Here is a 26,971-nt window from a genome sequence, read left to right on the forward strand (position 1 = left end):
AACTCTTACCTGCTGTCTTAGAAGCAATACTATGTATTAGTTCTATGGCAGATGAGTGGTAAGGGTGAGGCAATGGGGGTTAAATGACTTGCCCAAGGTCACACAGCTGGGAAGTGTCTGAGGCCAGATTTGTACCCAAGACCTCCCCTCTCTAGACCTGGCTCTCAATTCATGGAGCCACTCAGCTGGCCCTGAGTCTCAAATATTATTTTTGTATATTCCTTGTCCTGGTCCTTTTTTGTCATGGTAAAAGTTTGAAATAAAAAAGAGGAAAACCACATGAGTGAATATGGCATTGTTTCCATTTTTTAAGCCAAGAGCAGTGTGGTCTCAATATATCATAACAGCTTGGGCTGTGTTGGCTAAATTTATTATGATGCATGATAGAATAGATTTTTCCTGTTGATTTGGCAAGTGTGCAGAAGTATCAGCTTTGGAGACATTTCCCCTCAGGGAATAAGCCTCTTGAGGACAAGAATTGCTTCTTTTTTTTTTCCTTTGTATCTCTGGTGCCTAGTTGTATGTCCTTCCTTCCTGAAGAGGACATCCCAGGGTGATGTCTTGACTCCAATGTGTATTGGATTTATGTAAGGCAGAGTTGCACAAAGTCATTAGCCTCACTCTCTCTTTCAGAGTCATCAAAATCCAGTAGTGAGACACAAATTTAGATGACTGATGATGAATGGGAAATGCATGAAAGGAGCTTGGCATCTTTGATGTCTGATCAAGCTTGAAACACTCCATAGTGCCTGCTTCAGCCAAGATCATGGCGGTTGGAACCAATTGTTCTGATCCGCACATTCTGCTGGGGGAAGTCTTCCTGCACATGCTTGGTTAGACGTACTCTTAACTCACTGGGTGAGTTTCAGGATGTTGGTTACTCTCAAACCAGCACCCACTAGAGTAAGACAGAAGGAAGAAAATAAGCCTTTATATAGTCATTTATATAGCACCTACTATGTGCCAGGAACTGTGCTAAGTGCATTATAAATATCTCCATTGATCCTCATAGCAACCCTACAACATAGTTGCTATTGTTATCATTCCCATTTTACAATGGAGGAAACTGAGGTTAAACAATTTGCCTACACAGCTAATATATCTGAGATCAGTTTGGAACTCAATTCTTCCTGAGTTCAGGTCCAATACTCTGTACACTGAGCTACCTAGCTCCTTAGGTACCTTGCTTAATAGAAACTTAATATAATAGATGCTTTCTGATTGAAAATCTGATAGGTTCCTAGTTCTCCAGGATGTCTGACTAGGAAATGACATACATTCTATGCTGACCCACTCCCATTAGAGAGATAGTAACTAGTTTTGATTATGAGGTTCTCCCCTTTCAGAATATTGGTTTAAATTTTCTCTCTCAGAGCTCTTCTTTTTTTTTAAACCCTTACCTTTTGTCTTAGAATCCATACTATCAGTTCCAAGACAGAAGATCAATAAGGGCTAGACAACTGAGATTAAATGACTTGGCTAGGATTGCACAGCTAGGAAGTTTTTGGGCCATATTTGAACCCAGAACCTCCTGTCTCCAGGCCTAGCTTTTAGCTGCCCCAATTTTCCTATATGTATTATCTTATCTGCAAAGGTTTGTAGATAGAGCACTGGATCTGGTATTAGGAAGACTTGAGTTCAAATCTGTCATTAGATACTTACTGGTGATATGACATTGGGCAAGTCACTTAACCTCTGTCTCAGTTTTCACAATTGTAAAATGGGGCTTGTCTTTCAGGGTTGTGAAATTAGAATAAGATAATGAGCCTTGGAACATAAAAAGTGCTATACAAATATAAGTGGTAGTAGTCATTTGCCAACTGTGTACAATATTTTTTTTGTTCTTTATGACTATAATGTTTTAAACAGGGGTCTTAACCTTTTTATTGCTATTATTGCTCATGGATCCCTTTGTCGCCATCTGTTAGAAGCCTGGACCCCTTCTCAGGATAACATTTTTAAATGTACAAAATGAAACATATATGATTATGATAGCAACCAATTCTATTAAAATACAGTTATCAACACATTTTTAAAAACCCAGTGAATTCACAGATGCTTGATTTAGAAAAATGTGAACAAGATTTTTTTCCTTCTTAACCATGTCATTCGTTTCCAACATAAATAAATAAATACTGTTGTTTAACATTATCAGCCAGATTTTCCCTGATGGGGTGAGTCAGGCAATTCAGGAGGAGAATTTAACTCTTCTGGGCCTTGGGGCATTCTTTTGTGCCTGGCAATAAGAACAGTCCAGCTAATGGTGCCCTCGAGGCTAGAAAGAGTAATGTCTTCCCTACACTAACCAGGTCCTGGCTAAATAGGATTTTTAAGGAGTAAAGGAAAAAATGTGGTATTTTTGAAATACAAACTCTTCTTACACTTCTTTGGATCACTGACAACAGCAAGTACAAGGCCTTGCCCATAGGAGGTGTTTATTAAATGCTTGTTGAATGAAATCAAGTTTTACTCCATAGGTGGTGATTCCAAAATCCAGGTGACTGACTAAATTTTCAACTTTTCATCCAAATATTTTGGCATTGTAGACATATAGCCCTAGCTGTCTTAGGATTAGTAATTTATTTTAAAAGGTATTTACTATTTAAATCCCAACAGCTCCATATCTCTCTATATATTTTGAAGAGGAAATTTTGGACTGTAGTTTTGACAAAATGTCAAAGATTTTGACAAGATATCAAAATGAAAAAGAGTGATATTCTTCACTGACGTCTTTCACCATTGCCTCCAGGTAGCATGGGTGGATGGTTGGTTCAGGAAAACCTCACAAAACTAAAAAGGGTTTGAGTATGGACCCAGGATTCTGATTCATTGAAAAATTTCTTTTGAGAAGTGGTGAGGCATAGTGGACAGAGTCCTGGGTTTGGAGACAGGAAGATGTGGGTTGGAATCCATCCACAGATACCTGCTGTATCTGAACAAGTCACATAACCTCTTTGAGCCTCAGTTTCCTTATTTGTAAAATGAGAGGGTTGGACTCAACAACCTCTCAGGTCCTTTCCATCTCTAATTCTATGATCCTATTAACCTATATCCAGAATATCTATGTTTAGAGATTAATTATCAGAAGATTTACCCCTAGGTGATATGTCTCCATCTTCATCTCTATCACTATCCTATTTCTAGACCTTTTCCCAGCTCTATTTCTATCATCTATATCTATACTCATGTCCATGTCCAAATTTATATCTATGTCTATTCTTACACCCATATCCATATATCCACACTTATAGTATGTTTACATCAATATTTATATTTATGCCTATGTATGCCTGTGTTTATACCCAAATCCCTTTCTGTATTTATGTCTATATCCATATATGTCTATGTTTACACCCATATCTATATCATGTCTAAATCTACATCCATACCTATATGACCATATGCCTACGACCACATTTACATCTATATCTATGCTAATCTGTCTCTCTACAACCATATTTACAATGCTGTCTATATCTATGTCTGTAGCTGTATCATCTATATATTTACCACAGCAATCTGTAAAAATTATAATCATAGGATCACAGATCAAGAGCTAGAAGAGACCTCAAAGCTATTTTTACTCTTTAATTTTGCAGGTGAGGAAACTGGGACCCAGGGAATCAAAGTGACTCACCCAAGATCACAGTGATGGTGAGTGGCAAAAGACCCTATGGCTCCATGTTCAGACTTCTTTTCCTTGCATTGTACCATCTCCCTGGTTCCTAAGGAATGGAGTTGTGGTCAACATTAGTGAAAGGAGTGCCTACATTGTTGAAATTGCAGATTTCCAAAAAATTGAAATTGAGGTCAGAGGACCTGGATTTGAATTCCAATTATGTGTTTTATTGCCCCAGGAATTTCTGAGGCAGATTACCCATCCCCTTTCTGGTCCATTTTTCTTGTTGGTAAAATGAGGGGTTAGGTACAAATGCCAGCCAGCTCTAAATCATAGGATCATGGATTTAAAGCTGGACAAGGACTTAGAGGACATCTAATACAGTTTAATCCACCCCCTCATTTTATATACAAGAAAATAAGGCTCAGAGAGATGAAATAATTTGCCCAAGGTCACACAGATAGTAAATGGCAGAACCAATATTCAAAATGAGAGCCAATGATTCCAAATCATACCTTAATGTCTTATTAAGTTGAAAAGAAGTAATTTATTTTAAAATCTACTTCTAAACAAATAAGTCACAACCTTAATTTAAAAACCATATTTTTCTACTTTTCTAATCAATTCAGACCAAAAATTTTAATTATATAGTCATGTAAATATCTAATCTAATATGGTTAGGGAACAAAATATTCTATTCTATTCTTATACATCCTGGTTAATAAAGAGGCAGCGTATATATTAGAGACATTATACTTTTTTAAAAGAAGATTTAAAATAGAGTGAAATGTACTCAGAAGCCTGAGGTTTTCCGTTTTGAATATCACTTATTATTGTGCCATAGATGCAAAGACACCCTATTAATAGAAAGTTCCTAAAGACAATACCTGATAAAGCAGCAACTTTTATTGTTCCATTTTCTTAATAAATAGATCTGAATTCTGAGATTAATGTGAAACCCCAAGACTGACCTACAGAGGGTTTTGTCATAGACAGACAAATGATGACCTCAATGCCATCTCCAATGACAGCCCAGAGTAGCCATGTTCCTCCCAAGCATTAGGAGTTGCTGGTGAGAGAGGTGGTCGAGATGGATTAACAAAAAACCATGCTGATGGAATAGGAGGCCAGATAATAAAGCTGGGATGATTTCAAAACCATCACCTACTAGAAGGAGTGGCACAGACAGGAGCTGTGGTCTGAGGTGGTCCCCATCCTTTCATATTGTAAGCCGAGACTTGGACAAAATAGTGTTGGCCCTGCAGAAGGATTGAAATGAAGAGAAAGAGAGAAAGATGTGTCAGGCATTTTGTTTCGAAAAATGATGTGACGATAATAAAGTGTGCATTGCCATCCTTGGGGATCTGAATGGAAATGTACCAAAGAATTTAGCTTAAATAGTAGAAAAAATCTCAGTGGAAAGTGGGCAGTTTTTTCACTATTCACTTTTTCTTTTAATCAATGGAAATTCACACCATCTCCTTTCCCCCAAGAGTCTTCTTTATTTCCTCTTTTAAGACAAACTATAGGCTTGAGAGCTGTCCTCAGCTGATCTTATCTGGACGCTGGGGTAAGATTGTTGACCCTTGAGTGAATCAGATATAAAGAGCCTACAGATAAGTCTACATACTCAAGTCCTAGCCTGACTGAGTCTATCTACACATTTAACAATTAACAACCTGGAAATGAACACCCAATATTTGATTCTGTTTGAAATAAATGATTCAATGGCTTCATGCACATGTCATTGTCACATTATGAAGATAGTCTAGAATTGCCATCTCATTCCTCCCCAAATCTCCATTTTAAGGAAGATCCCTGGGTGAGTATTGTCTTCATTCCTCTACAGTCTATATTTCTGTCTCTTAAGTTTTTTTCTACAGTGTACATGAGCCAAGGATATACATCTCTTCTTTGCCTTCTCTCTTCTCCACCCCCTCCCCACACCCCACCATTTTTCTTTTATGTGTTCTCTTTCCTTGTTAGAATATTAGCTTCTGGAGGGCAGGGATTCGCTTTCATTTGGTTGATTTGTATTCCTAGTGTTCACCACAGTGCCTGGCACATTTTAAGTACTTAAGTGTTTAATAAATGCTTATTAATTTGACTTAAAAGAAATGGAACCAAATAAAGGTTTTTATCCTGGTTGTGAGGACTCTGCTTTAAAGTGAGCTCTAATAATTGATCAGCTTTACATATTACCCACATACATGCATGTAACTCAATGTATGGATGTAGATCTATATATGTGGATACAAATAAATTCACTAAAGTCTTATTCTAGAGTCTTCTTATATCATATTAGTGACTGCGGATTCTTGAAGGTCCTGTTATAAGGGCAAATATTCTGGTGAAGTCTACCAAGATAGAAGCTTTTCAAGAACGGTCCTGGGGTAGCTAGATATCACAGAGGATAAAGCTATCAGGGCTGGAGACAGGAGCACCTGAATTCAAATCTGGCCTCACACACTTGCTAGCGGTGTGACCTTGGGCAAGTCACTTATTCCAATTGCATACCCCTCACCTCTTTTCTGCCTTGGAACCAATACTAAGTATCAATTCCAAGACAGAAGGTGAGTGTTAAAAAAAAATTATAATCTGTGCCTTGTATATGTGGTGATTTTGTTAGTTGGAATATGTAATTAATTAGGATACACTATTTAGCAACCTAAAGATTATGACATTAGGGGTGATGAAAAATGTTGTTCTGCAATGATCAGAAAGTCAGGAACATGTAGGTTGTAAGTCATAGAAGTTGTGACAATTTGTTATCCAGAAGTAGATTGTTGAATAAATAACTCACCTTCAACTTAATAAGATCATGGTCCTTAATAAATACTTATTGACATTTATAAGATAGAAAGCTGACCTTGAATATAGGAAGACCTACTATGTGGACCTAGGCAGGTCATTTTGCCTCTCAATAGGGTAGTACACTCTTTTGTTGTTTTGTTTTTTTAGACTCATCTTGTGTCTTGGTATCAATTCCAAGGCAGAAGAATGGTCAGGGCTGGGCAATTGAGGTTGTGACTTGTCCAGGGTCCCATAGCTAGGAAATTACTGAGGCCAAATTTGAACCTACAACTTCCTCCCTCCAGGCCTGGCACTATCTACTGAGTGACCTAGCTGCCCCTGGTACTCCATTCTTTAAGTCAGAGAGGGTGTTAACCTGCTTTGGTTGGCAAAGTTCACTCAGTGAGGACTTCTCTAAATCAATGAAATCAGAGATCAGAATTTTTGTGTCTCTACTAACTAAATTATATTAGAAAAAGAATACTCTGGTTCCCAACTCTACCAGGTTTTATTGGGGATAAAGAGAATGAGCATTTATTGTGCACCCACTATGCACCAGGTACTGTGCTAAGTACTTTAAAATATTATCTGATTTGGTCCTCAGGAGGTAGGTCCTTATTTATAGTTGAAGAAACCTAGGCAGGCAGAGGTTGAATGACTTTGCCCAAGGTCACATAGCATGTAAGTGTTTGCAGATGAATTTGAACTCAGGTCTTTCTGACTCTAGATCTAGCATCCTATTCAGAAGTTTGTAAAAATGCACATATAGACACATCCATTTTCATGCACACAATACAAGTTTTATTAAATATAAACATCTAAATAATACATAAATATTAATTAATAAATATTTTAAAATGAAATACTAAGAAATAATTATTAAATGGTTGATATATCAATAATTATTAATAAATAATCATTAACACATAATTGATATGTTGATAAATATCACTAACAAATAATTAATATGGTAATAAGTAATTACTATGTCAATAAATATTATTAATAAATGATTAATGTATTATTAAGTAATCACTATATTAACAAATAAATATAATTAATATTAATTCAACATACAATATTAATAATCTGTTAACACACTAATTAATATTATCAAATAAGCAATATATTAGCAACTATTATGAACAAATAATTGATATAGCAATATATAACTATGCTATATTACTATATTAATAAATAAATATAAAAGTTTTAGTAGTGTAATTTCACTAAATCTTTTGGGACATCTTGTGTGTGTGTGTATCTGTCTGTGTGTGTATATGTGCATCTATGTATATACATGACCAAACACACACACACACAAATATATAGGATTTAAACTAAAATGAAACAGTGGTTCAAGAGGGAATAGATCTTGATGTTTCAGTTTTGCTCCTGTTCAGTCATCTGAGAAAACGTGTTTGGTTCTGGTTGTTCTGGCACTTTGAGGAAAATCTTTTTCCTCTAAAGAAGCCCCGACTGGCTCAGCAGAATAGTACTATTTGGTCTTGCTTTGGGCTCATGGAGACTTTGGTTCATGTTTCTAAGTCATATATCTTCCACGATATACAATTTCTTACTCTTGAAAGTAGATTGAGTCAGATATTTTTATCAAGAGGAAAAGATTTCTCTCGGGAAATTGTGTGACAGCAATTGATGACTGATCCCAACTGAGCAGGGCTGAGTTTGTTATGTTAACCAGCAGACAGGGAGTCAGAATTGGCTCTATCAGGAGCCTTTGATCCCCATAAAGATTAGACTGGGATCCAGAAAGCAGCAGCTTTCACTGCCTGCCTGAGGCCAGTCTTTTCTGATCTCCCTAGAACATGACAACTTACAAAATGGTTCATGCTGTCTGCTTATTCCTTTGTGAATTTTAGATTATGGATACCAGACATATCATGCTTAATGAGCAGTAGATGCTGCCAGAAGAACAGAGGGGAGGGTGGGGGAGAGCATTGGCCCTTCCTACCAAAAGCCCCAATGAGAATGTTGGTCATGAGGGAGTGGGAAAATCCAACTGGATGACATGACATTTACCTTGGAGAGTCCAGTGATAGTGCATCTCAAAGACTGCAGATTATCCATGATTATTTCCCCAGCCAGAGGAGAAAAGTCTTTAGAAATGCTCCACTCCACTGAAAGAGAGAGAGAGAGAGAGAGAGAGAGAGAGAGAGAGAGAGAGAGAGAGAGAGAGAGAGAGAGAGAGAGAGAGAGAGAGAGAGAGAGAGAGAGAGAGAGAGAGAGAAGAGAGAGAGAGAGAGAGAGGTAATTTTGTCAGATTAAAGGGAGAGCTACTGAAACTCCCAAGCCTATCCCTCTTAAAAAAGCACAAACTTTCTTTCCTTTCTTTGCATGGGTTCATTTTGTTCTCTACCTTGGGAAATGGTAATTCAGTGGTGAGAAACTAGAAAGAAACTAACTTCTAAAAGGGACAGTAACAGATTTATATCTAGGCAAGGTTCATTCATATAAGAGCTAGTATTTATACAATCCTTTAATGTTTGCAAAACCCTTTACATAAATAATCTCATTTGGTCTTCCCCCAAATCCTGGGAGTTAGGTGCTATTATTATCCCTATTTTACACCTAAGGAAACTGAGGCAAAAAGCAGTTAAATATACTAGGGATTATCCTGGTCTAGCATTTAATCCACGAGGTCCTCTAGAAAGAATGAGATACTTTGGTATATGGGAGAAGTGTTCCAAAGGTGAGGTAGGAAACATGTTTTTGTGTGAGATACATGTTATCCAGTAGACATACCACTTGTGAAATAAATGCTTTATGGAATATCTGTAACAGATGAGAAATAGGACACATGAAATGGCAATAGTTAGACATATAAATGTATAGACATACATATTTATGCATCCACTTATGTCTCCACATATATCATTGTTGCCCAGTGGTTACAGAGTACACAGTGTACATCATCACTGTTGTCCTGGTCAGCTTTCTTAAGCTCTGATTTACATATGATGTAGAATAAAGCAGTTCTAAATTAAGTATTGAGCAAGAAGGAGACTTTGGCTCCTAAATGAACCCAGAGTTGTAACTCACAAGCCTGCTCTCTTAGAATTTGAATTAAGACTTACATGGTGATTAATTGCAATACATGAAGGACTTATGTTAATCAACTTGAGAAATTCATCATGTTGGAATTTTCTTTCCTAGCACAGATTGCAAAACCTGTCTATGACATGAGAGACGAGAGTCGTGTCTATAGACAAATCCTGGGGAAATGCTTGAGGCACACAGAGATTAAATGATTTGTCCAGGGAAACACAACCACATCACAGGTAGCATTTGAACCCAGGCTTTCCAAAATCACAAAGCTCATAATTCTCTCCATTCTATTCCATTATCTAAATAATAATAAAAACAGCTACCACAAGAAAATATATTTGTAAGATGCTCTGGAATTTGCAAACATTTTATATCCTTTGAACCTTCTAATATGTGTCAAGGAAGCTCATCCCCTCCCCCTTCCTGAGTAACTTTACCTGTCTGTCAAACATTCCTGACATACCACAGTTGCGTTGCACCAGGTTTGTGTGGTGTACGTTTGGTACGTCAATAAAAGTTAAGGTTTGGGGCAGAACTGGGAGAGAACCACAAGTGAGACCGGGGAGACCAACAAGAAGACCATGAGGGAACCAAAGGAGAAGAGACAGTTCAGGAGGTGAGGGGGAATGAGAAAGAAACTGGCAGGCTAGGTCAGGTTACTTAGGAATGATTGCTACCCTTCCTAATAAACTTTATAAAATATATATCTCTGGGTAGAAAGAAATAATTAATACAAATAATCATATGAAGTAGTTACTCAAATTATTGTCATTTTTATTATTTAGAAAAGCAAAATGAATATCAGAGAAGTCAAAAGTCTTTCCTCAGATGGCAAAGGTAACAATTATTGGAGTCAGGATTTGAATCCAGACCTGACTTGCCTTTCAGTTCTACATTGTACATTGTACATTCTACATGAGGCTTTGATTAAACTTTTTTCCTTTTTTGCTTAAAGCTCTCTAGCTCTTTAAGAAAAAAAAAAGAGGCCTGGAAACCACCTATCTGGGGTATTTTGTGAGCTCATGGCATTGCTAATAGCAGCAGGCAGAAACTGAAATAAATGCTATATGCAAATTAGGTTACATTCACTCTCACTGGAGAAGTAAGAAAGGAACAAGGTGAGGGTTTTCTAAGATTAAGCAAAAAAAAAAATCCAGTGATTAGTTTGCAAAAACAAAACAAAACAAAAATTCTGTGTCTGAGAAGAACCTAATGATGATAATGTTTATGTTTCCTAATCACAGGAATGCTTTCTATCTTCTCTTTTCTTCTTTCTTTTGCCACATGGAAGAGAAGGAAGAGGAACTGGAGAGAAAAGTGTACAATTTACTAGGAAATTACTTCAGAATCAGCCTGCGAATGAAAGAAGACACAAGAATAAATCCTAAAACTAAAAGTCCATATCAGTCTACTGACAGCTAAGAGCCCCCAGGTTCTTCGGCACTTTGTGTCACTTTTATGGGCAAATATAAAGTGTTGGATTTAAAAAAACAAACTTCATACTAAGAATTTAGGGAAAGTTATTTATAAGAAAGTTAAATAGTGAGAAAGGTATCAAATTTTATCCTAGATATTTATTTATTTAAAAGTTACTCTAAAATATCTTTTAAGTAATGAATAAAACAACTAAAACATCATAATTAAAGGCAAGGTGCAAAGGCAAAATTCTTGTCAACAATGGTAATACCACATTGTCAAAGTGAAGCACATATCTTTTCAGTTAATAATAATTTATTGAGATGTTTTTGTTTGGGAGGGTTAAGTGACTTGTCCAAGGGTCACCATAGCTAAGTGGCTGAGGCCAGATTTGAACTTAGGTCTTCTTGGCTCCAGGTCCAGTGCCCTGTCCATTATGCCACCTTGGCTGCACATGCCAATTCCCATTATTTCCATGGGATACTTTGTTGTTTCTTTGGGGCCCAGGAGATAGCAGTAGTTGATCAGTAGTTGATGGGGTTGACTAGTCCCTTCTACCCTGGGGTTGCTTCTTTGACTGTTGAGCTAGATGCAAGTACTGTTAATGGTCTGGGAAATGCTTCTATTCTCATGTCTCCTGGGCTTACCTATCAGTAGGTGGAAGTTAGCAGCAGACTCTGGCCTCCATGACTTTTCACTGGCTGTCCTTCATTCTTAGAATGCTCTCCCTCCTTGTCTTCACTTCCTGGCTTCTGTTCTCATCTAAAATTGTACCTTCTACAAGAGTTCTTTCTCAATGCCCACCACTGGTAGTGACTTCCTTCTGATATTATCTTGCATTTACTCTGGATTTATCTCCCATGTACATAGCTGTTTCCATGATTTCTCCCCATTAGAATGTGAAGTCTGGAGGTCAAGGACTGTTTTTTGCCTTTCTTTGTATATCCAGTACTCACTAGAGTGCCAGGCACATAACTTAAGCTTAATAAATGCTTGTTGAGTTGCTGCTGGTGGAGGTGAAGAAGGTGGGTCCCTTCTCCACAGGGATTGCTCTCTTCAATGATAGCTAAGGGGTCTAGTCTAGAAACAGTCACTCATTTGAGGGGCACTGCTATTCTCAAGCCTCCTGCGTTTAGAGTCCTGGATCCTTCCATTGGCTTTGAGGGGAGGTGGTAGAGGTAGTTGAACTTTCCTTCCATATACTGCCAGGGATTCCAGATGTCCAGTGCACAAGACTGTTCTGAAGCAGAGACAATGTTGGGAAGAATGGAGGTATGCAGGAAGCTGCCATCCAGATAGCCAGACTGCCATAAACTCATTGCTCTGCCATAAAGAGGTTTTCACCTGGCTCACTTGCCTTCGCACACACTCAATTCTCCAGCTATACTATTTATTATTCTTTGTTAGAAGGAATAGCTCACTGAATTCAGCAGAGGAAGAAGGATCTAGTCATAAATGAAGGTGATTTTAAAAACAAAAATATGAATAACATTTTTGAAAAATTAAAAATAAAGCAACACTCAGAGGAAAACAGAGCCTATCTGGCTGCTTTACAAAAACTAGAAGCAGGTTTGTAAGGAACTGGGAGGCTGAAGAAGTGTTATTGGATAATCTTAAGCATTTGATTCAAATTAGTTTTCATTCCCACTTTGGGCTTCAAAGAGTGGGAGGGTTGGGGAAGAAGAGCCACAAAGAGAAAAAAAAAATCTTCTGATTGGAAAGGATTATCATGGGGAAGTCACACTGCCTCCTGCCTCTGTGTACATACTTGGGCAATCTCCCTTCTCTTTTACTTTGAAGAGACATGGAGCAGAAAGCAATTTCTTCCTTATGTAAAGAAGAGGCAGGGGTGACAGAATGAAAAAGAAGTGTTTGGGGAGCTAATCAGGAGTGCAAAGAAAGCAACTTGGCACCTTCTTTCTGATCAAATGTAAGCTGTGACCATATTCATTCAAATACAGCCTGTATTTTTTCTCATCCCAAGTCTGATTGTACAAAGCCTGAGCTTGAAGCAGTTTTCTTCCAGAGCTGACTTGAAACAAATATAAGGAAGAGTTCACAGTGGTTGTGTGTGTATATACATATATATATATACACATATATATATGTATATACACACATATGGATATATATAGACATATATACAGTGCATTACTTTAAAACTTTACTTTAAAACACGTACACATTGTTTTCATGTAATGCACTGTAGCATAATATATTCAGTGTTGGGCTTGGAGTAAGAATTGGGTTCATATGTTCCTTCTGATACTAGTCTTATGACCTTGGACAAGTCATTTACTGAGTTTGTGTGCTACAGGTAACTCTAGGATTTATCTACTAAGTACAGAGGTCAGGGGGTTTGTGATCTGATTTTGACGGACATAGTTTCTATATAGGGAGCTCCCCTCATCAAGGAAATCATAGATCATTTGAGTCTGATAATGATCTTTTTTTAACTTGATTTTGTAGGAAGGAAGGAAACTTGTATTTATTAAGTGCCTACTACATGCCAGGCACTGCGTTAAACCCTTTACAAATATTATTCCATGGGATCCTCCCAATAACCCTGTTCTCTTCCTGGCTTCCTTCAAGACTCATCTCAAACCGTACCTTCCACAAGAGTCCTTTCCCAATCTCCTCCATTGATAATACTTTCCTTATGACATTACCTTGCATTTACTTGGGGCTAGGTGCTGTTGTTATCATCTCTACTTATGGAAGCAGATAGAGGCTGAGTGTCTTGCCTAGGGTCCCACAGACCACACTTGGGCTTAGAGTTTTCTTATTCTAAGGTCAGAAGAGATACAGTAGAGATACAGCCTCTACTACATGCCAGAGGCATTCTTGGAATTTTGACCTTCCTCTCTTTGAGGCTGACTATTTACTAGCTAGGTTGCCTCTTTTTCTTTTTTTATATCCCCACTACTTATTGAAGGATCTGGCACATAGTGCTTAACAAATGCTTATTAATTGGTTGGTTAACTCTTTTATACCTTTTTTTTTTCCCAGAGAAGTCTCAATTTGAGGATGAGATCTGTTTTCAGGGGTTTCGAAGTTTACAATAATGGTAGTGGTATCAACTTACAGAAAGGCAGCTAGGTGGCATGGTGTGGAGAATATTAACTTTTGAGTCACAAAGACCTAAGGTCAAAACCTGTCTCACACATTTGCTCATTTTGTGTGACCCTGGGCAAGTCATTTAACCACTGTCAGCTTCAGTTTCCTTATGTGTAAAGTTGGGGCAATAATAGTACAAACCTTAGGATTGTTGAGAGGATAAAATGAAACACACTTGGCAAAACTTAAGGCACTGAATAAATATTATCTGTTACTTATTATTATTATTAAATAACTAAAATACAAATCAGAATATGGCAAAATTTCAAGAGGGAGGGATAATTTTTAGAGAATCAGGAATATATATGAATTTGTGTTTCCTTCTCACACTAAAGCCCTACTCATGAAGTAGCTGTGAGCTTTATTCTAGAAGGTTCTACTAAGACTTTGAGTATAGTTCTGGTGGTAGACTGCATGGCTGTCACATTTTTAATACTCTTACTTTCTGTCTTAGAAGGTACTAAGTGTTGGTATGGAGGCAGAAGAGTGGTAAGGACTGGGCAAGAGGGGTTAAATGACTTTTCCAGGGTCACACAGCTAGGAAGTATCTGAGGTCAAATTTGAATCCAGGACCTCCTGTCTCCAGGCCTGGGTCTCTATCCACTGAGCCATCTACCTCTCCACATGGCTGTTATCTTAAGACTAGCTCAGGTAAACTCTGAAACCTCCAGGTCAGAAGACTGGCCATTAGGTGACTTAGTTTTGGCCACAACCACCCTAGATCAATGTAGGCTGCATTTGAGAAGGCTATGACAACATTAGTGACACCATGAGTTTTTCATATATTACAATGAGTGCAGCATTTCCTTAAGTCTGATTCTCAACTGTGTAAACTGGGCTTATAATGAGTCATTAGAGATAAATCAGATGTCATGCTTTATTGTTTTAACAAAGTATTTGTTCTTCTAGACAAGCATAATTGAGTGGAACCATTTGCTAAATCCATGCTCCCAATTCCATACACTTTGGGAAATTGAGTTTTTTTGGGGTCTCTAAAGCAAGAAAAGGCAGTGGGGTGGAGTGGATATAGAATTGCCTTTGAACCTAGGAAGCCATAGGCTCAAATCCTGCCTCTGACGTACTAACTATGTCTAACCCTGGGCAAACCCTTAACCTTTCGTGGCTCTGGCTGCTTCCGAAAGACTGTAAATCGGAGAAGAGGAGAAGGAAACAAACACTTATTAAGTATCTACTATGTATCAGGCATGGGGCCAAGTGCTTTACACCCACCATTTTATTTGATTGATTGAGAAAGTCCTAACTTGTATGGGTAGAGGGAATTTCCTTGTCTGGGAGTTCCAAATGCCCAGAAAATCACAGGTCTTGTCTTCAACCTAAACAATTCACAGATCATTTAGCTGTAGCCAGGCACCACACAGCACCCAAATGGTGGGAATAGTGCTAATGAGGACGTAAACAGTGTCCAAAAGGAGAATCCTGCAAACTTTTTCAACAGAAAATATCCCAAAAAATCATGAGTGGTAAATGCCTCAAGTTCAATTCTTTCAATAAAGAGTGAACTTTTTCACAAGTGTGAGTGGACACTTCATGCATATACATATATATCTTAAAAGCCTGAACAGAAAATCTCAGGCAAAGCCCATCTAGACCTATTTTGTCCATGTGGCTAAGGGGACTACTGCCACCTGGTGACTATATACCTAAATTGCAGGATCAGATTTCTGATAGGTGAAGTTCGCCAACTATATTAACTAACGGTCAACTAATATTAACAAAATATGGTGATAATCATTACAAATTACAAATAATTTGTGGTTTTCTCATTTGAATTTGACTTTTATTTATCATTAAGAACAAGCGTATTCTTAAATTTCCAAGTGTCCTACAAAGAAATAGAGTTTTTTTGACTGTTGGTGGTGAGGCGGGAGTGGGATATATCAATTTTCACATAAATAGAGTTGCAAAAATATGTCTGCAAAGTTTAGCTTCTAGAAATGGGACCCCCTCTCGAGGGTAGTGGGTTTCTGCCCCTTGGAGGTCTTCAAGCAGAGAATGGGTGACCACTTGTTGGGTATGTCACCTGTAGGGGGACATTTAGGGTAGGTCTCTTCTAACTTATGGATTCCATGAGTCTACGGACAGCACAGTTGCTGACACATGCACACTGAATATTAAGATAGCAACAGAGATATAGAAACAGGATAGCTACAAATCTTAAAGGGCTTGAAGTTGCCAGAGCTAACCAGTGAGTCAGTGACTGGGTTGGGAATCTGATCCAAATTTCTGATTCTCAGCCCCATCTCCTTTTCCCTTGTCCACACAGCCTCCCAGGAAACAGGAAAGGGCTTATTCAATATTAGCACTTCTGTAGAACCAAACCCAGCATTCTTACTGGCCACACTCACCCTGGCGCCTTCACTAATGAACGGAATTTGGCTAGACTGCCTAGTGCTATACCAGAGCATTAGGAAATCTTCCCCAATCAGTCTAATCATGCTTTCTCTAACCTTTTAGGCAAACCATAGCAAGACAGGGAGAGAGAGAGGAAGAGGGACATGCATAAAAAACCCAGAGAGAGATCAAATATAGTCATTTCTAGAGATGAGAAGATGTGTCTTGCTGAGGTCTGAACCCACTCAACACTTGTGGCTTTTAAAATTGAGAACTGACATGAAAACTTTTGAGCTGTGAATTCTCTTTGGCTCTGACAAAACACAAGTTCTGGGCCGCTCAAATGTTTTTTTATTTTTTTCCCCCAATTCCCTTGGTAGTCCTAGAAGCAGGGGCATGAATTACTTTCAAACAAGAATCTTTATTGTTTGCATAGCACAGTCTTCCATTTAATTAGAAAAAGATTTTTTTTTCAAATTAAATTTCCCTAGAAAAACAATGATTTAAATTAAGGGGAAAAATATTTTGTGGGTTGGTTTTTCTTTTGACACTTGAAAGGGCTTCTCCTCCCTCTCTTCCTTCTTCCCCCACCCCCTACACATTTCAGTCTATATTGAGAAGTGTTGAAAACGAAGTTGGAATCCTGATGCTGAATACAGGGCCAACTTCTCTCATCTAATTCAATTCCAATTCAATTCAATTCAATTTGGCAAACTTCATTAAATGCCTACTATAAAACTGACATACAAATCTACATATGCTAAATATTGGGTAGACTGACTGTATCTATAATCTGCCATAGTTAGTAGTTTACTTTATATACATACATATACATGTATATATATATATATATATATATATAATGCACACATCTGAATTTTTTAAGTACCTGAAAAACTTAAGAGCCTTGAAGAAATATCTGCCCAGGGATACAAGTGACTTGCTCTTCCTATGCCTCAGGCAAGCCCCTGGATTAGGATTAAAAGGAACTAGCTTTAAGTCATTAAGCACAGTAGCCTAGCCAAAATAGCAATGTGTCCTGAGGAAGAGAGAGCAGGCAAAATGTCCCTGTCAACTACCACCTCCCCACAGACCTCTGCAAAGAAAGACCAGGGCCCTGCAACCAAGAGTCCCTGGAATGACAGTGCTCCCCAGGCTAGTGCCTCACTTCTAGATCAGACCCCATAGCAAGCCCTAGGGAGAAGGGGTCTGCCATCCCTGCTGCCACCTACACCAGTTGCCTCTGTTTGACATATAAGTTGAAGAGCTTCAGGAATAGTAATGTACCACAGATCATCAGTCCTGCATCCAGCCTAGCCTATATGGCCATCAATAATCAATCAATGACCAATTTATCATCAATTGCATCAACTCTTATGGAGAAGGTTGTGACAATCACTCAACAGGTGGGGCAGCATAGGCTGCTTCTGATTTCCTTTCTTAAATATTGAAGAGTCAGAAAAATGTGTTCTCACCCCCATGACCACTCTTTGTCATGTTGGTTTTATCAGATATGGTTTTACCAATATCATTGACATTGGAGAACATGCATTGCTGCTGTGCCCTGAGGACCATGAGGTCTTTCCAACTTATTTGGTGCTGGAACCTTAGATTCATGCCCCCCCCCCATAAGCATTCCATATTCTAATGAGAATATGAGTTCCTTGAGATCAAGGACTCTCTCATTTTTCTCCATCTGCAGCACTTAGTACAGTGCTTTACATTTAATGAGCAATAAACACTTATTCATGAATTTATTTACCTCCCAGGTTCTCACTTTCCTTATTTGTAATATAAGGAGATTGGACCAGATGGCCATGCAAATGATGATACTAATGACTTCTCTACCAACTTATAGATTAATTATGATGGTGGAGATTTCCACCCAAGAGTTCCTTGTCATGATGAAGAGATCACAGCTGCTTTGAGTGTTCTCATTATGTCATTTGTGGTTAATGCTCCTCTTTAGAGTTTGAGTATAGGGCAGTGATGGCGAACCTATGGCACAGGTGCCAAAGATGGCACACAGAGCACTCTCTGTGGGAATGTGGCCACCCTCCCACCTTCCTGCCTTCTCCCCCAGAATTCATTAATAGAAAGACAGAGGGACTCAGGAAGAGTTGCTCCCTTCTCCTCTCTCCTCCTGTCTGACAACATTTTTTCACATCACACACCCCTCTGCCCAGCAGCCCAGGGGGAACATTTTCTCCCTCCCCTGTATGGGGTAAAAGTGGGGGTAGGGCACCTCCAGCACTTGGTGTGGGGAGGGGCATGGCATGCTGGTCTCTGGGGATGGGTGGACATGACACTTGGTTTGGGGGATCGGGTAAGGACAGGGTCTGGCATTCTGTCTCTAAAAGATGCTCCATCACTGGTATAGGGGCAATATAGTTTCTTCATTTCAGTATATAGCAGGTGTTCAAGCCAATATATATTTTAGAAAGCACCTACTCTTTGTCAAGCAGAGCATAGGCTCAACAGATATCAGTTAAAATGATAATTAGAGAAATCCTTTTTCTGGCCCATTTTAGACTCAGACTCAGGGTATAGAGTGAGTATATATGAATTAAAGAGTAGATAATGCAAAATAAGATAACAAAAATTGACTGTAGTGTAATACTCTAAGGGACACAGTGGATAGAGTATCAGGTCTGGAGTCATAAAGACTCATCTTCCTGAGTTCAAATCTGATCTCAGATACTAGCAGTGTAACCCTGGTCAAGTCACCAAACCCCATTGCTTCAGTTTCCTCATCTGCAAAATGGGTTGAAGAAGGAAATGACAAGCCACCCCCATACCTTTGCCAAGAAAACCTAAATGGGGTCACAAGGAATCAGACACAATTGAAACAAATGACAGAACAACTTCCTTACTACAAGACTCTCTAACCATTTTTCCAAGCTGCCTTTCTAAGTTAGAATTATTATATTTTATACTTTAAAACTCCAAAAAACTTATGTGATCTCATTTGGGCCCCACAGCAACTCTATGCATTAGGGAGGACAGTGTCCTTTACATATTTGAGACAACAGGGGCTAGAGAGGTAAAATGTTTGACTCAATGTCACTTAGCTGTTTAATAGAAGAAAACAAGTTGGCCCAGGTCCTCTTGCACAATTCACAAATTTATTGGGTCTCCATGAACCAAAATGATAATTTCCAGGGGTTAAAGATTCCCCAAGATGCCTCACCTCCTTTTTTTCCAGAAGAGAATCCTTCATTTGATAATGATAATAGAGGTAGGACTCAATTATGTGCTTTAATTGATACAAGGAACTTCTGAATGAGAAAACTCCTCCTACCAATGGGAATTATGGTGATTAGGATGAGGAAGAAGATGACATGTGGTTGAATGGATAGAGCCATTCTCAGAACAATAAAGAATTAGGTCCTTACTCTGACACATGGGTTCAAAGAAGATACATAGAACACTGAGAGGTTGAAACCTGCCCAGGTCACAGAGCCAGTAGAGGTCAGAGGCAAGACTTGAATCCCATTCTTATTGATTCAGAGACTGTCTCCCAGTTGACTAGGACATGTTTCAATAATAATAATAACAATAATAATAATAACTTTAAGGATTACAAAGTACTATCTTTAATGACTCTGTGATGGTTATTGTGCAGGCATTGTCATCATAAATGGGTATAAATTGCTTTGAAAACTTTAAAGCACTGGATAATTGCTATCAAGTTTCACTCCCATTTTACTAATGAGGAAACTGAGGTTCTAAGAAATGACTTAAAATAGAGCTGAGGTTGGAACCTAGGTTGGTAGGAGATGTTCTATAATATCTGCCTTCCTTGGGTCCATCTCTTCTTTCAACCCCTGCTGCTCTTTCTCTACCTCTTTCCCCCATTAAAGAAGTTTCTAGCTTTATTGTCATATTTTCAGTTCATCTCAACATTAACTGATTTCATTAATTCATTATATTTTAAAGGCATTTGAGAGTACCCTTGCATACATTTGACAAGGAGTCTCTAAACATTATAAATTTTAAATGATGTTAGAGCAAGAGGATCCATCTAGACTGACTCTTCTTTGTAAAGATGAAAAATAGTTCTTCAAGAGCATGGAAGTGACTTGCTAAAGGTCACAAAGTTAGTAGCAAAGTCAACATTTAATACCAGACCTCAACTCTTGAGAAGTCAAAGGGTTTGCTATGATGTTTCAGATTGGTGGCTTGGTTTTCTGGTCACATGACAGCATTAACAATTAGCTTCTTCCTACTCTAGGCTTTGTTATTCTAGGGATGAACTGATTGTGAGACTGTGGTCAGGTCTATGAACCCCATTTGCTTCAGTTTCCTTGTCAGTAAAATGATCTGTAGAAGGAAATGACAAATCATTCCCCCGTATCATTGCCAAGAAGCCTCAAGTGGAGTCACAAAGAATCAGACATAACTGAAAAGAAAAGTCTCATTAAAAAACCAACAACCAAAAACGTTCTGGGTTACAGCTCAGGAACAAGACTTAGACATTTATATTTGGATGCTTTCTTCTATTGATATATGGGGAAATCAGTCCATTACTGACCTTCATTTCTTTCTTTAAAACAAAATTCTTAATTGTTGTTTTTTGTTGCTGTTATTTTTTATGTTAAGGAAATATGGCAAAGATATTATGCCTAGTAGTACATGTAATATGTTGCAGCTATAATCCCCCACCTCTCTACCAAGAGAAGAGCTGTGCATTTCATTATCTCATTTCCTGCCCCTCACTGTTGTTTGTTGTGATTGTAATAGTTTTTAAGTTGTATCTGACTCTTTGTGACCCCAGTTGGAGTTTTCTTGGCAAAGATACTGGAGTAGTTTGCCTTTTCCTTCTCCAGCTCATTGTATAGATGAGGAAACGGAGGCAAACAGGCTAAAGTAACTTGCCTTTAGTCTTATAGCTAGTAAGTGTCTGAGGCCAGATTGGAAATCAGGAGGATGGAGGAGTTTTCCTGAATGCCAGGTCTGGCATTCTATCTGCTGTACTACTGAGCTGTCCATGTCTCAATACCAAACAAAGCAAATCCAAAATCCTCAGTGTAACACATAAGGTTCTTTGTAGTTGAGGCCATAAATATGCTTTTTTGAATCATTTTCTATTACTATCCTATAGGAACCCTACGCTCCAGTCAAACTGGATTATCAAAAACTCTCCAACCTCTTATTTCCCTCCCTTCTTTCATCTTTTTCTTACATTGTGCATCCATCTGGAATGGCCTCTTCTTTTTTCAACCTTTTGGAATTCTCCCATTCATAGGATCCTGAGATCACAGATTTAGACTGGGGAACAGACCTCAGAGACAACCCAGTCTCTTGTTTTTACATATAACTGAGGACCAGCAGGGGTTAAGTTGACTTGCCCAAGGTTACAAAAGTGTATTTAGGGGCAGAGGCAGGATGTGAAGTCAAGCCTTCACACTTTCCAGGATCAAACCCAGTCTGTGTAAGCTTAGTCTTTGTGCGGGTGGGTAGTGATATGGGCCCTGGACTTATGGATTGAATATGATATGCAGCACCCATTACAGGGTTCACTTGAAAAGAAACAAAGTCTTGGGTTTGAATTCAACTTTGAACACTTAACCAGTTGTGTGACTGTGGATGACCATTTACTTAATCTTTTTTGACTTCTTTTTTCTCATCTGTAAAAGTGGAATAAAAATTCCAGTAAGTAGGTCCTATTTTGCAAGGATATAGCGAAGATCAAATGAAATAATGTATATAAAGCTTTGTGTCAGTCTTTAAGTCCCTATATAAATGTCAACTCTTCTGTAGGTTGCTACCTGAGCGACCTTGGGCAAGTCACTTAGTCAGTCTCTTTGGGTCTAATTTCTTCATCTGTGAAATGAAGGGGTTAGATTATATGACCTCCAAAGTTAGTTATAGCTCTAAAGCTAACCTTTGTTGGCCTGTGTGCTCATTTGTAAAAGGAGTGGGTGGGATTAGATGACCTCTAGGGTCAGAGACAGCTCCAACTCTTATGATCTTTTGCTATTATATGATTGCCTTTAAGAAAAATGAAAGGGGAGGGATAGAGGAAAAAACCCCCACAGCAACCATCCCAAATTAACAAAAACAGAGAGAGTGGGATTACAGGAATCCAACCCCCCAGATATCTTTGAGGACCAAACAAACAATGGCTAAACTCTGGTAGGGATTTCGAAATTGACTCCTAGAAAGGTAGAAGGGATGCGCAACTAATCCTTGGAGGTCTCTTTCAAATCTAAAAATCTCCCAATAGTTTCAGGCTAGCCTCGGCAGTGGCAAATTGTTACTGAGTGTAGCTTGGGTGAGGGCACTAAGAAGACTGTCTGGAACCCCTTTCCCCTCCTCCCCCCAAAGGTCAGAGTTGTCTTTAATACTGTGACGTCCTTGTTGTGGCTTCCAAGGGAAGGTGGGGGAGTAGGGGAGTGGGGAGATGGGGGGGTGGGGACCGTGACCACTGAGCAGAACAGGGGTTTGTATTGAATCTGGGTGACTCTGGGTCTAATGAAGGTGTCCAATATTTTCATGTCAGCTATGGGTTGTTGCTGCGGTGGCCAAGATAAGTACTGATTTTTAAATAAACAGCAATGTAAACAGTCACCGAAACTCGTGTAAATTGCTGGCACATAATTTGAGGCTGGTTCATGTTATGTAACCTTCTTGGTGCCAAGTCCTGCCTCCCCCCTGCCAGTCCTCCCCCACATCCCCCTCCGCCTCATTGAATTCTTCTATGCTATAAGCCCTTCTCATTTGGGAATGAATCTCAGCCTCCTTTCTTTCACCTGCTTCTCTTTTCCCTGGTCAGGGACATTTTTAGCTAAGGTGTGGCCTGGGACAGAGCAAGGATAATGTCAGGGAGAAGGGAGAGCTCCTTGAACTGAAAAATTGTCTCCATTTTAGACCCCTTCCTCTCGTTCTAGTTCTCTCTAGAGGAACTGGGATAGTTGAATCCCTTATAATTGTTTTTTCACCTATTTGGTTCCAATTTACCTATTTCTCCTCTAATTTTCAACATTTCTTCTTTTGTTCTCGTTTGGGCTAATTTGTTGACTTTCTAATTTTTGATTTGTATATTCAGTCCATTTAATCTCTTTCTGGTCTGTTTTGGTTAATGTATATTCTCAGGGATATGTTTCCAACCCCCTCCGAGAACTGGCCAAATCCATTTCATCTAGTTTGGCATATAGTCTAATTATTATAATTTTCTTTTCACATAGTTGTTCATTGTTCCTATAATTTGCTCTTTTATCTCTTCATTATTTAGTACATCACTATTAAATCTTCATTTAGTTCTACGTCCTTAGTACTCCTTATAAAAATGACTTTTTTGTTTTCTAGCATGTTTATAAATTACTTAACAATATGCTTTATGGATTCTGAAATCCACAACTCTAGCTACTAGTCCATAGGCTTCCTTATTGTACAAAAAGAAGGGCTCTCCTGGGATACTCTCTACAGTAGTTCTGCTCTTTATTAACTTAGAGAATAAATCATCCTGGTCCAAGAGTTTTCAGTTTTCTTTTGTTCTTTTGCTTGGCTAATGTGGAACAAGAGATAGAATCTGTGTGACATACTTCCTGCTTGACCCTAGGAGGTTTGATGTTTTCTTTTTGGGACCATATGCTGGAGTTGGAATTTACTCTATTTGCCTTGCAACTTGGGATAGTTGAATATGCATTTCCATATGCAGTTTAAAATAGATTATCTAAGATATTAACATACACGCTTAAAGCAATATTCCCTCACCCTCAAATATACACATATAAAATATGTAGCTTAATCTGATAGTGCGCCAAGCTAATCGGACACATATTATATGGCTTTAGTATATTAACTTCTAAAAACGAAAGCAAAGCAAAACGGCTGTTAATTACATCAGTGTAGAAGTTCAAAGAAGATGGCATGTCACTGTGGGAAAATAAAGTTCATCAATCTCTGTAAGGCCAAATTTATCTGCCTTGGAAGGAGTTCCATTTGATTTAAATGGGAGTGGGGTAAAGGGATCCATAAGCAGCTGGGGCAGTTTCCACTATCAGCCCAGACAACTGGGCCTATTGGAGGACATGTTTGTCTACTTTGTTTTTACACCACTGTGTACATATCGTATCTTCACTGTAGAATGTAACCTTTTTGAGGGCAAGGACTCTCCTGATTTATTTTTGTATCTCTGAAACTTATTTGAGTATCTTGTATATACTATTACTCTATCAATAAACACTGATTAAGTTTCTACTATGTACCAAGCACTGTGCTACATGCTGGAGAAACAAATACAAAGAATTGAACACAGTAGGCATCCAATAAATGTTTGTTGTTTGTAGAATTGAATTGTAAACCAAATTTGTAGTTAGAACAGGGGTTCTTAATCTGTTTATTCTTTAACCTTGATAACTGCATCTGAACATGACTAGTTTCCTCTGTAGCCCTATTTTGTTCATTAAAAACATTATTTTGAGAATAGATACAAAGGTTCCACCAGCCTGACACAAAAAAGTTTAGCTTATTTAGCTACAAAGGGCTAGACTCTAAGTCAGGGAACAAGAGTTCAAATACAGTCTCAGATTCTTACTAGCCACATAACCTTGGGCGAGTCACTTAATTTCTGCCTGCCTTGGTTTACTTCTTTGTAAAATTGGGATAATAATAGAATATACCTCCTATGGTTGTTGTGGGCACAAAAATGAAATAATTTTTGTTATTTTGTTTTTCAGTTGTTCAGTTGTTTCTGACTCTTTGTGACCCCATGGAACATAGTTATCCATAGGACTTTCTTGGCAAGGATACTGGAGTAGTTTGCCATTTCCTTCTCCAGTGGATCCTTTTTAATATATATGTGTATATATATATATATATATATATATATATATATATATATTTATATGTAAACCTGAAAGCACTATATAAATGCTAGCTATCATTATTATCATTATCATCACTATAACATAGTTGTTCATAAAGTACCTTGGAAACTCTCTGTCTTGTTCTCTCTTTCTTTCTCTCCTCTCTGTCTTTATCTCTCCCTTTCTCTCACTGTCTCTTTCTGTCTCTCTGTCTGTCTGTCTTTTCACATACACATATATACATGCACATATATGTATATATTTCCATACAAAGAATATTATTGCTACATAATACTCTGAAAATTTTCCAAATTAAAGATCACGCCATATCAAAATCAGGTCCTCTCTCCAGAAGTGTGTAACTGGTCTAAGACTCACTTAAAGTTCAGATAATAATAAAACAGTTTTAATCTCATTGCTCATTTAATATTTATGTAGTTGTCACAGTCTCAGTTTTAAGCAAATTAAGCAACCTCCGACTGCTGGATTTCACAACTGCACAGACATTTTTAAGGTGATATTTTTGGAAAGAAAGGAGTTTAATTCCTAAATAATTTCCCAAACTATCCTTATTTAGTGGTAAGAGATCAAAGAGATTCTCTGTCAACTTGGAGATTGCTGAAGCCCTGAAGTGTTACTTCCTCCATCAAAAGTCCTCACTTAGAGGAGAAGAAAAGAGGCTTGGCTTTAGTAGGAAGTAGAACAAACAGTCCCCCTAGGAAATGACAGACACAAACATGGGCCAACCTGAATTTACATTGTGATTCCTCTTGGGAGGGAAGAAAATAGGAAATGAGTTAGGAGAAGAGATCAAAAAAGGTGAAAACATGACTGAAGTGAAGGAGACATGAGTTTGTGATACCTTGAGGAGTCAAGGCGAATGATTTAATGGTTTAGATTTGTAGGTCATGCAATTCTTGGAAGCATGTTGGAATAAACATTGGCTTTAGCCTGGAGATTTGGGTTTGAGTTCTGATTAATTTGCTAATTTTGTGATCCCTTAACCTTTCTGATTGCCAGTTAGGTGGAGCAGTGGATAGTGTTGGACTTGAAGCCAGGAAGAACTGAGTTCAAATATGACCTCAGACACTTACTAGCTGTGTGACCCTGGGCAAGTCAGTGTTTAGTTGATTTTCCTCAGCTGTAAAATGAGCTGGAGAAGGAAATGACAAACCATTTCAGTATCTTTGCCAAGAAAACCCCAAATAGGGTCATGAAGAGTCAGACAGAACTGAAACTACTGAACAACAACAGTCTCTCTGAATATTAGTTTCCTCAACTGATGATTATCCTGTACTCCCTACCCTATGAACATATTTTGACTAAAGTGCTCATATGTAAATTGAGGCTATTATTACTTTAATGGAAGAAGCATTTTGTAGTTATAATAATAATTATTATTATTTTATAAAACCCTTACCTTCCATCTTAGAATCAATACTGTGTATGGTTCCAAGGCAGAAGAGAGGTAAGGACTAGGCAATGGGGGTTAAGTAACTTGCCCAGGTCACATAGCTGGGAAGTGTCTGAGGTCAGATTTGAACCCAGGACATCCCATTTCTGGGCCTGACTCCCAATCCACTGAGCCACCCAGCTGCCCCCTGTAGGTATTATGTTTTAATGGAATATGAACTACCAGTTGAGAGAAATATTGGTTGTGGCCCTAGTACATAGGAGTACAACCCAATCCAGTTCAATTCATTTCAATTTAACACAATCAATTATAACACAAATCAATCAATTTATTAATTAATTTTGAATGTTTTTCCATGATTCCATGAATCATGTTCTTTCT

At 38.2% G+C, this 26,971-nt stretch overlaps 1 protein-coding gene across 1 annotated transcript in view; it reads right to left on the minus strand.

Moving 5' to 3' along the window:
• The window catches only part of ANKFN1 (ankyrin repeat and fibronectin type III domain containing 1), a 587,864-nt gene that overhangs the window by 78,552 nt on the left and 482,341 nt on the right, over positions 1–26,971 (minus strand). The window contains exons 8-9 of the mRNA XM_056816551.1: positions 8,453–8,550; positions 4,788–4,878 (exon numbers count right to left, since the gene is read on the minus strand). Of these exons, the coding sequence (XP_056672529.1) occupies positions 4,788–4,878; positions 8,453–8,550 (189 nt within the window). The remainder of the gene's footprint in view (positions 1–4,787; positions 4,879–8,452; positions 8,551–26,971) is intronic.

The sequence above is a fragment of the Monodelphis domestica genome, chromosome 2 (assembly GCF_027887165.1).
Source record: "Monodelphis domestica isolate mMonDom1 chromosome 2, mMonDom1.pri, whole genome shotgun sequence".
Classification (NCBI taxonomy): Eukaryota; Metazoa; Chordata; class Mammalia; order Didelphimorphia; family Didelphidae; genus Monodelphis; species Monodelphis domestica.